This window comes from Onychomys torridus, chromosome 8, assembly GCF_903995425.1.
Source record: "Onychomys torridus chromosome 8, mOncTor1.1, whole genome shotgun sequence".
Classification (NCBI taxonomy): Eukaryota; Metazoa; Chordata; class Mammalia; order Rodentia; family Cricetidae; genus Onychomys; species Onychomys torridus.
The window spans coordinates 27840386-27852259 of NC_050450.1; the positions used below are offsets into that span (position 1 = coordinate 27840386).

Genomic DNA, 11874 nt, shown 5'->3' on the forward strand with positions numbered 1-11874 from the left:
GGGCTAATCAGAACTTTCTCACAGCCCTTTAAGGAGACTGGGCTAATCAGAACTTTCTCAGAGCCTAGGAGCAAACAAGCTTGAACTCTATTGACTCAGAATAGACTTCAGATTCAAACTGGGAAACTGAGTCAGTTGTGGGCTCCCACACTATAGTATAATTAAAAATCCATCTGATATGAAGACTTAAAGCTCTAAATGGTCCTCTACTTTTCAGGAATAAACTGCCCCTATGTAAACTTTATACACAGTAACATTTTATTCGTAACAGAGATTTTGTCTTCCATCTCATTCTATGATTGTGTCCTTTTTTGCTTGTTACTTTTTCTCTTGAAATTGGTAATGCTTTTAATATTCTATGAGTTTTATGGGAATATTTCATACACAGGCAATTGAAAATGGAATAACATCAGAGAACATATTGAACAAATTGTCATGGCTTTGATGTTTAAGCCAAACAAATTTTGTAGAGAGAATTTCAAAAAGGTATGAAGTCATAACAATTAAAACCAGTTAACCTGTTTCTGGAAATTATTATTATTGTTATCAGGATATTATCAGGAGACTTAGGGGCACAGTAGAAATAGACAAGAAAAACATTAAAAATGATACTGGCAAGATATGGTTAGCTCCAGGCCTCCATTAGCTCTATGTCTTCAAAGCAAATTTGGCTTAACTATTTCATCTTTAAGAACTTTGCTAACTCTTTCCACCATCTTTCTGCGCTGGCACCAGGGTGCGCATGAATGTCCTGGTGGATGCTCTCAAGAGCATCAACAATGCTGAGATGAGAGGCAAACGCCAGGTCCTCATCAGGCCCTGCTCCAAAGTCATCGTTAGTTTCCTAATTGTGATGATGAAGCATGGTTACATTGGTGAGTTTGAAATCATCGACGACCACAGGACTGGGAAAATCATCGTGAACTTCACAGGCAGGTTGAACAAGTGTGGAGTAATAAGCCTTAGATTTGATGTGCAACTCAAAGACCTAGAAAAATGGCAGAGCAATCTGCTCTCATCCTGTCAGTTTGGCTTCATTGTACTGACAACCTCAGCTGGCACCATGGACCATGAAGAAGCAAGACAAAAACGCACAGGAGGAAAAATCCTGGGATTCTTTTTCTAGAGATATAAAACACATTAATAAAAAGCCTCCATGGACTGTGGGGAAAAAAAAAGAAGTTTGCTGCCATGTGCTGCCATCTTTTTAAATTATCCATTTAAACTGTTGGTAAATTGTTATATTCATGCTTATATTACTATTTCCTTTTATCTTTAGATGCAAAATGCTCTTATTCAAATCCCATAATTCATATGTGAATTTGGGAATTATCTGTCTACCTTATATGCTTCATTTTCATGATTAACTTTTCCTATTTTCATACAGAACGCTTTCTTTGCTCATTTATATTTTAAAGTGAAAAGTTGCCAAATAGGTGAATTGCCCACTGGGCAGAGTAAAGCTTCTCTGAATATTGAGATACACAACAGAAAAACAATTTCAATGAGAAATTTTAAAGTGTTGAGATAGAGGAATTTTTCATATGACACTACTCAAAATCTTAAGAATACTATAATGTTTATCATTGAGGCTTGGGGGATCCAAATTCCTATGTTCAGGAGAAATTTTGGAATATTTTTGTTTGCAGTTGTTTCTCTCATGCCTTTTGGAACTGGAGGCCAAAATACCCAGAAAAAGCTGCTAATCTGATGGGTTGAAGATGAGAGTTCCTATCTCATTCTACATCCTGGTGCTTCACTTTATGGTACGTTCATAAATGCATCCATATAAGGAAAATGAAGTGTCTAACAGTATTTGAAGACTCAATGACTGAGTTGCTGGCACCAACTTTAATAATACAGCTTTACAAGTGAACCAAGATCACTGACTAGCTAGGCATTTGTGCTACATAATTACTCGAGATTTGGCCACCAAAATGGTGCCAAAATAATAATTGGAATTGTGAATTTTACTCATATTATACACAAAATTGGATTATATTTCTTGGCTACTGGTGCTTACAATGACCTGTGAGCTTGAATTCATACTTTGGCTGATCATAGTCCCATCTCCAGCATAGTGTCACCTCTTGCTCTACAGGCCTCAATGTTGGCCATGGGGAAAGTATGGGTTATTTGAGGCATACTTTGACAATGCAGGCTATATACTTATAGAACATGTTTTATGTGGTCTTTGAAGCTAGCCCTCAGTTATCCTATCCTACAACATTTTTAAAGGGTATCTAGGACTTATTAAGATATAAAATGGGGAGAAAATGCACTCATGGATAAAGAACAAAGTAAACACCAACTGTGGTCCTCTGTTCTGTCCAGGGGTGAATGGAACCAAGAGTCCAACCTCTGACCACTACAAGAGAGTGAGGATGCCTCTATCCTCAGTTTTAAGCAGTCAAGTAATCCACCAAGAGGCCAGAACCTAGGGCTGTTACTCCAAAGCTATTGGAAGAATGAATACCTACAACACTTCTCCTTTTTGTCTAGAGAAGGTTCTAAATCTAACATAAAACTACATATAATGAGAATGATTATCAAGTATTGCCAGGAGGACAAAAAAGGAACTACAGCCAGCAAGAACAACATTAAGCAAGAAACACATACTGAATGTTCAGACCATAGGTAATTGGCAAATTGTAGAGATTATTCCAATAGCTGTCCTATCCTGAAGAATCTAAATCTAGTACCCAATATGCTCTTAGCTAAGATATGAGAGGAAAGTAACTGTGACCATCTAGCCTTCAACCCCATCAAAGACCTGAGAAGGAAAATATTATCACCTGGGGTAAACATGAGGTGCAAGCAAGCAATTTCCAAAAAATACAAGAAATGACAGAGACACCTGGCTGCCTGGACAGTCACCCAATGTTTCTCTGTAACACTGGGGCACCCACTTTTGGCTAGAGTCCTAGAATATCTGATAAATCATTTTCAAAAGCAGGAAATTTTAGGACACTGTCCTACCCTTTATTGGCAAGGTTCACCAGTCACTTTTCCTTGTGTCCTGCTCATCCAGAAAGGACAGCATGCTCACTGTCAGCAGCTGAGGAAAGGGCAGTTCTATGTCCAGTAGGTCACTTATGCCAACAAGGAGATAAATTCTATATGAAGTGTCTTTGTTTTCCAACATCCTCTTGGGAGTGAATGGATCAGTGCCACCAGGAACAATCATGTCTCAAGTCAACAAAATTCTAAGGTAATAAAACACTTATATGCCATATTCTTTAGGCCTGGGAAGTGTTTGAAGATTACCTATCCAGCTGATATATATTTATGTGTATCTGGAAAACCTAACTAACATGACAAGCATGGGTGACTATCTGTCCTACAACTTATAAATGTTGCTATACATTCTAGTGAGCCATTATAACCAATGTTTTAGGTTTCCTTTGCACATGAATTGCATGTCTACTCTGATCATGAAGTCATGGAAAACAAAGCATAGCCACTGATTTCATGAACTGAACAGCTCCTTCCACTCTGCCCCAGAGCCACTTCCCTCTCCTTGCTGACAACAGATTACTGTGTCAGCAGGGTGTAAAGGGTTTAAGTGATTGTCACCTCAGTGCACAAGAAAACAGTTATCACGCTTTGTTTTAACACTAGGCTACAAATATTGAAATAATAAATCTAATACAAGTGTAATTATCATTTCCATTTCCCCATATATTTTAGACTTGTTGTGGAGTTCAGATATAATGACATATTATAGTCAGAACAGAGCTTAGGTGTTGTGAATTTTATAGCTTGTCTGATTAGCAAGTAGTTAGCATTAGTGGATTTTTAATGTATAATGTACAGAGTGATAGTTGCCTGATTGCAAAGTGGTTATATTAGTATGCTCGAATTCCTCAGCTAGTGTGAAGTAACTTTTCTGACATCCACAGGAGCATGAAGACTAGCATGAGCACAAGTTGGGAGAAATGGTAAGATGTTGAACTTCTTGAAATCACTTTCATTTGAATAAGATTACAGTCTTATTCTTTGGAAAGATAGTTTGAAAAAAAGTTCAATTAATAAAATCACAAAAACATTTATGAAAATAATGACTAGTTTTGGCATAAATGAATATATGCGTACAGAAAAGTCAAATTGTCCTGAACCAACTCTGTATGTCCAGAGTTTTGGTAACATATTAACATAATAGTATTTGTACTGATGTGTGAAATACTGGGGCAAAGAAGTGCTTATAACTTTTGAGGTTGACAAAGATTAGAAAAGTGCCTGAGTGCATTTTTAATTAAGCTACCCCATTTTAGCATGGCTAAAGAGTAATTTATAACTAGAAAGTTACTAATAAGACTTATAAAGACAAGTCAAAAACAACAACACAGATTTTAAATGTAATACTACTTATAGTTGTAATATCAATGTGAAATTACAAAAGTCACATATACATGAGATTTGGAACAGGACACTGACCATCAAAATAAAGCAATTGGTGTTATTCAGGTATGCACACTGAAGTGAAAGTTTACAAAGCAAACTTGGGCCTGAATTCTCATTCAATTTGGTAGGGAAAATTACATTATAGAACACTCTCAGACCTACATTTGTTTCTGGTCTTCACAGTTGCCTTTAAGTATATCACACATAACTGAAGCCATACATCCCAGTGAGATGGCCAATGGAAATCTAAAATAAGTAGATCGAGCATCACCTTGCATCAGTTGCTTGCATGGGTGTCCCAATGCTGATCTGCCTGGGTATCTACTTTATGTAAATAAGCATTGATCCATCCAAAAGTTAAATAAATGTACTATCTATTTTCAAGTTTATTTCAGATATAAATTTCTCAAACTTTGGTGAACATAAAGAAAGTGTTAAGCCGGGTGGTGGTGGCGTACACCTTTAGTCCCAACACTCAGGTGGCAGAGCCAGGTGATCTATGTGTGTTCAAGTCCAGCCTGGTCTACAGAGTGAGTTCCAGGATAGGCAACAAAACTACACAGAGAAACCCTGTCTCAAAAAAAAAAAGTGTTATTTTTAATATCTCTATTGCTTGAATGTCTACTCAATGTAGTCACATGATCATTTCCTTTTTATATTTTTTTTGAGAATTTCATACATGAGTACAGTATATTTACATTATGTCCTCCTCTCCCTCTCTCCCACAACTTCTCCTCTCTCCCATCATCACTTCTCAATTTCAGACCTCTTCTGTAATTTTTGTTGTAATGTATATAATCTACTGAATCCAATTAATGTTGTCCATATATGCACAAGGTTAGAGCTGAGCATGCAGACTTGGAGGATCATCCTGAAGAAAGCTGGTTCTCCTTTCCTCAGCACACATTGTCTATTATCAGTGCACAACATGCTTTGTTGTCTCTATCATCAAATTATTGCTTAGTTTAAATTATGTTATCTTAAATCCATAAATAGAAATGGCCACTATTGATTTTTCAGAGTACAGATCACTCATTCATGCAATATTTAGATGGTACATTATAAAAGGGCAAGAACTAAAGATATTCAATATATAAATATTCTGACAAAATATGCTAAAGATAATGACAAAATTGAATAGCAATAAACTAAGAAGTTTAGCAGTCTATGAAGTAGAATTGTGGAGTACCTTCAGAATCTAAGTTCAGTGATTCATATTAACATATTTGGTAATAACAACTAAGTAGATTCTATGCCACAAGTTATTACAAAATATATTAAGCAAATATTTGCAAAAACATAAAATTATAACTGAAATTTCATTCTTCAAAGTGTAATTTAACTTACAAACTGCAGAATTTGATCACTGACATTTCTTCAGGTTTATTTTTCAGATATAATAAATTATATTATTAATAAATATATAATAAATGTAAATAAATTTTTCCTCAATGCTAGAGAGGGAACTTACCATGGTCTACAATTAGTTACAATTTTAACCCAAATGTAAAGCATGACATGCAGTAGAACACAATATTTTATTTAAAAATAAACCTAAATATACCTTGTAATGTTCCCTAGCTGTTTACCCAACACAATTCCTAGAATATTAGTACAAGTATGCAAATCTTCACTTTTTAAAAGTATTTCTATTTGTATCTTTTTTTAAATTATGAATTATAAACATATTAAATATAAGAGCCAGAGTGATGGCTCAGTCATTAAGAGTATTAGGTATTCTTCAAGGGGTGGGCTCATTTCCCAGTACCCACATGGAGATTCACAACTGTCTGTTACTCCATGTTCAGGGGATCCAAACCCTCTTCTGGACTCTACAGGAACAACACACATCACTGGTACACAGATAAACATGCAAGTAAAACACCCATTAATATGAAATAATGATTTTAAAAATAAATAAAATTATGTTTATTTAATACTACAAATAATTGGTAAATATGAGTTTCTTTAAACGCTCAAAAACAATTTGTATATGAGAAAACTCAAGTTTTAAGACATTCTTAAATATTTAAATGATGCTACTGCTGATTAGCTGGTATCTTTGAACTAAATACACACACACACACACACACACACACACACACACACACGAGAAAGAGAGAGAGAGAGAGGTATAAGAAAATGACAAATGGCTTTCACTGGGAAAACTAACACTTCCTTCTTTATCATCTCTGTTACTTTTATAGAGTCCTATGCACTACATTTTAATAAGGGGAAATCAAGTTTTTTATTAGTAATAATTTAATGTTATCTTCATAGACTTAAAATTTGAAATTTGGATTTCATAAGTTATTTTACATTTTTCTAAGGAAGGTTCATACATGGCATGGAATAATTGATCAAATTAAATGCAATATTAAAATTCTAGGAATTATCTTGTGTGCTGTATATCTCAAGTATTAACATAATTTATGTATGTATAATGAATATTTCAACAATCATGTTAAGATGGCAAATAATAATAATAAGTATAAGAAATATAATTTGACCAAAATCAAAGGAATGAGACATTTTATATAAAGTCTATTGGTACATATAGGAGTTCATATGGCACCTAATATTTTATAGAAAGAGAAGGGAGAAGCACATGATTGTGGGATTTCTTACATGTAGAGCAAATAGAGAAACCAAGCCAACATATATTCTCATTCTACAAAATCTTTGCTGAAGAAGAGGTCAAGGCTTATTCAATGTTTATGTATTTCTATCATTGTACATTAAGCATAACAGCAATATGTTCCAGAGTGGCAAAACAATTGTATTCACTTCTTTCATGCTGTACTGGGACAAATACAATAAAAAAAAAAAAGAAATTTCTAAAATAAAAAAATACTCTAAAATATTGAACTTGAGATTATAATTAAAGTATGACTACTTGTTTGCATGGTAAGTAATATCCCAAACATGCAAAAGGTGTGAAACAAACAGAAATTTAAAAAACCCAAAACTTATAGTTTGTTATATTTTTAAACATTAAACTAACTCAGTTTACTAACAATGTTAGTTCAACATCATCTTAATAAGTTTTTTTTTTTTTTAACTCATGGAAAATTACTCTTTCAGTTATTATCTCTCAAACTGAATGTTTCTAAATACAGTTCAGTGTGGCAAAAATTGACAGCTTTCCAAAGTATATATCATACATCTCAAAATTAAATACCTGGCAAAACAACAGTTACTACTGTAGTCAAACAACAGAAAATAGACATACATATTCACCCAGGTTAGAAGAAAAACATCTGTCCATTCATGAAGAAAACATTGCCAAAAATAAAAGATAACTAAAGTCTTTAGTTAGCTCTATTTTGAAAGGAGTTTTTAGACTGCCAGATTATTTTTTTAAATTTATTTTTAATTTTTTGGTTTTTCAAGGCAGGGTTTCTCTGTGTAGCTTTGGGCCTTTCCTGGCGCTCACTTGGTAGCCCAGGCTGGCCTCGAACTCACAGAGATCCACCTGGCTCTACCTCCCGAGTGCTGGAACCCCGACCCCCCCGCCCCGTAACCAGTGTGCCAGGTGATACAGCTCAACATGTGATGGCACTTGTTGTCAATCCCAATGGCCTGAGTTCAATCCTTTAGACCTACATTGTAGATGAAAAGAAGGACTCTCACACTCTGTCCTCTGACCTCCAAACAATGAGCACACTCTTTCTCTGCCTCACTAATAAACAAATAAACATATTACAAACAAGGAATTGCCACTGGAAATAAAGATAAAGCAGTGCTTACTCACTCTTATGTCCAGTTCTATGCCTGACTAGATATCCTTGCATGTGTCTGTAAGCACTGGAACTCAAGTTTGAAGTATCATTTTGCTCTCTGATTTCTACATCTGACCAATGCCAACCAGTAATATTTTCTGTGAATGGTACTTCCTTTTTCTTTATAATTGTCAACATTCCTGTTCAGGCCAGCCGAATGAAATGCTTTCTCACAGCTCTCTGCACTGCAGGTCACTCTTCAAGGATGTATCATCTGTGCACCACCATATACAAAGGGTTGACAATTGCTCACTCTAACACTAAAATAAATGTGATAACAGTCCCTAATATCTGTGAATGTATTAATTAATAATCTTATGTGTTGAGATTCTTGGCTTATAAATATCTATCATTATAGAATGGTGCAGAGCAATATATGTGTTTCAAGAATGAGATGAAGATAAAATAATATTTTAAATCTCTTCCTATTCAAGGTTAATTTATGTAGCTAGAATCTTTATAGATTCAACAAATTTATTTTTGATAATTCATTTTGGCCAAGTTTGCACAGATTAATCATAATTATTTGCCCTCATTATATTGGTGGCCATGACAATAATTATAGGATTAATGTAACAACAATTATGATTAGCAACATAATGAGGGCAAACAATTTGTAATTAAAGTAGTGGCATCACTGTCTTTTCTTGTTGGTTGCTCATGCTTGCATGATTAGAACAATTTCCAACATTGTTTTTGTGAAGTTACACTCAGTTAAAATTAGATAACATAATGTATGAATTCATTAGCTGTGTAGATAGGAATTGCAAAATACAGAGTTGAACCTGAAGCTGAAAAGGTTAGGGGTGCACTCTCATTTGCTCCTTTGATGAGTCTCTATATTTGCCTAAGGATGCTGGACTAATATACACAGCATTTGACTTTGTTTTATACAGGCCAAATTCTGTGTCTTAGCCATTCCCATGCTAAGCATTAAAAAGATCATTATTTTAATACTGAAGATAACAAACAAATTTAAGATGAAGTTCCAAATTTTCTTTAATTTCCCACTGAGCATTTTGGCCCACACTTCATTTGTATATATCATTGTATAAATTGTGGTTATTTATAATGAACAGTAATGATTCTACTCTTCTACTTCCCTAAATAATTCAGAGGTTCTTTACTGCTTTGCCAATCATTATCATATTCAAACAGTTCACATGACGACTAAAATCAATGTTTCCAAAATTTTCACATGTATATTATAAGCATTCTAAAGTTGGAAATATTTACATTTTTCAAATATATTTTGTATCAAACCTAAAGATTTCTGTTCAAATGATAGCATATATTTAAAATATTACTCCTATATCAACTTCTACCTATCAAAATCCCTCCCATTTTTCAAGAGTCATCTCAATGAAAACATTGTATAATTTTAGCATATATTTAATTTTCAACATATTTATTTTGTATCTTATTTTTGGATAAACTTATGAAGCAATGATTCAAGGAAGATATGGATTAACACCGAGTCTAGCTATTCAGTTAACTGTAGGCAAGATGGAGTTGATAGGTGAAATGAGTTGGGATCTTTCTTGGCCCTCATTACAGCTGAGTCAAAAAATGGTCTGGAGGTCACTACCAGGAGCCAGTGGTTCAGAATTTCTGAAATGATGTGACTTCAGAAGAGTGGTATTCAGTGAACTAGACTGAAGTATTCTACTGATAAAAACTGAATATTGTTCTGCTTTCTTCCAATCCATGTAAGCATTTTTATTTCAAAGGACATATATATACACACATGTACATACATTCACACACACACACACACACACACACACACACACACACACACACACACAAATATGTTTCCTGAGTTTTCAACACTTTTCTGCAAAGATATTCCCTAAGACTTTGATATCACAATGCTTGCATGTATTGTAACATTATTGTAACATACATTACTGATATCTTTAATGTTTTATTTCTTAGTATTGGATATTGTTGTCATTGCTTGTCTATGCCAAAACACATCATGTTTTTCAGGGTGGAAAAAAGGGAGGATCCCATATTTTTTTATTATTATGGAATTTTTAAATTCATTTTACATACCAATCACAGATTCCCCTCTCCTCCCTCCTACCTACTCCAACCCCTCCTGTCTTCCCCCCCAAGCCACTCCCCAATTCCCTCCTCCAGCAAGTCAAGGTCTCCCATGGGGAGTCAGCAAAGGCTGGTACATTCACTTGAGGCAGGTCCAAACCCCTCCCCCTGCATCAAGGCTGTGCAAGCTGTCCCACCATAGGTAGTGGGCTCCAAAAAACCAGCTCAGGCACCAGGGATGGATCCTGATCCTACTGCCAGGAGGACCCTTAAGCAAATCAAACTACACAACCATCTCACTTATGCAGAGGGCATAGTCTAGTCCCATGGAGGCTCCACTGCTGTTGATCTAAAGTTCACAAATTCCCACTAGCTTGGTTTGCTTGTTTCTGTAGGTTTCCCCATCATGATCTTGATACCCCTTGCTAATAGAATCACACTTCTCTCTCTTCAGTTGGACTCCTAGAGCTTGACCCAGTACTTAGCTATGGATCTCTGTGTCTGCTTCTATCCATTACTGGGAGAAAGCTCGATGAAGACTATTAGGATACTCTGATCTGATTCCTGGGGTAAGTCAGTTCAGGTAACCTCTCCACTAGTAGTCTAAGCTGGGGTTATGCTTGTGGATTTCTGGGAAACTCCCAGCCCCAGGCCTCTCCCCATCCCTATGATGTCTCTCTCCATCATGGTATTTCCCTCACTGCTCCTCATTCTGTCCCTGCTCCAGCTCCACCATCCCATTCCCTCATGTTCTCATCCTGCATCCCCCACACTCTATTGTCCCTCTTCATTCCTAGTTTACTCATGGAGATCTCATCTATTTCCCCTTCTCAGGGTAATCTATGTGTCCCTTTTATGATCTACTTTGTTAGCTAGTTTCTCTGGATCTGTGGGTTGTAGTCTGGTTATCATTTGCTTTACATCTAGTATCCAACTATGAGTGAGTACATACCATGTTTGTCCTTCTGAGTTTGGGTTACCTCACTCAGGATGATATTTTCTTGTTCCATCCATTTGCCTGCAAATTTCGTGATGTCATTTTTTTTTTTAACTGCTGAATAGTACTCCATTGTTACATGTACCACATTTATTTGATCCATTCTTGGTTGAGGGACATCTAGGTTGTTTCCAGGTTCTGACTATTGCAAATAATGCTGCTATAAACATAGTTGTGCTTGTGTCCTACTGGTATGATTGAGCATTCCTTGGATATATGCCCAAGAGTGGTATTGCTGGGTCTTGAGGAAAATTGATTCTCAATTTTCTGAAAACCCACCATACTGATTTCCAAAGTGTCTGTATATGTTTGTACTTGCATCAACAATGGAGAAGTGTTCCCCTTGTTCCACATCCTCTCTAACATACGCTGTTATCAGTGTTTTGACCTTAGCTCTTCTGACAGGTGTAAGGTGGTATTTGAGACATTTTGCTTTGCATTTCCCTGATGACTAAGGATGACCAGTAATTCTTTAAATGTCTTTTGACCATTTGAGATTCTTCTGATGAGAATTCTTTTTTTAGATCTGTTGCTGTGGATAGTGCTCTGTATGCTGTGAATGTGTTGCTCTGACTGGTTAATAAATAAAATGCTGATTGACCACTAGCCAGGCAGAAAGTATAGATGGGACAAGCAGAGAGG

At 35.6% G+C, this 11874-nt stretch overlaps 1 protein-coding gene across 1 annotated transcript; it reads left to right on the plus strand.

The window, feature by feature from the left end:
* Nucleotides 1-742: 742 nt before the first annotated feature.
* On the plus strand, nucleotides 743-1126 carry LOC118590216 (40S ribosomal protein S15a-like). Its single transcript, XM_036198104.1, has one exon. It carries the CDS (start codon nucleotides 743-745, stop codon nucleotides 1124-1126), a length of 384 nt encoding a protein of 127 aa, XP_036053997.1.
* Nucleotides 1127-11874: the final 10748 nt, after the last annotated feature.

What these genes read in the sequence shown, in the direction of transcription:
- LOC118590216 (XM_036198104.1), top strand. Translation starts at nt 743, where the DNA reads ATGAATGTCCTGGTGGATGCTCTCAAGAGCATCAACAATGCTGAGATG.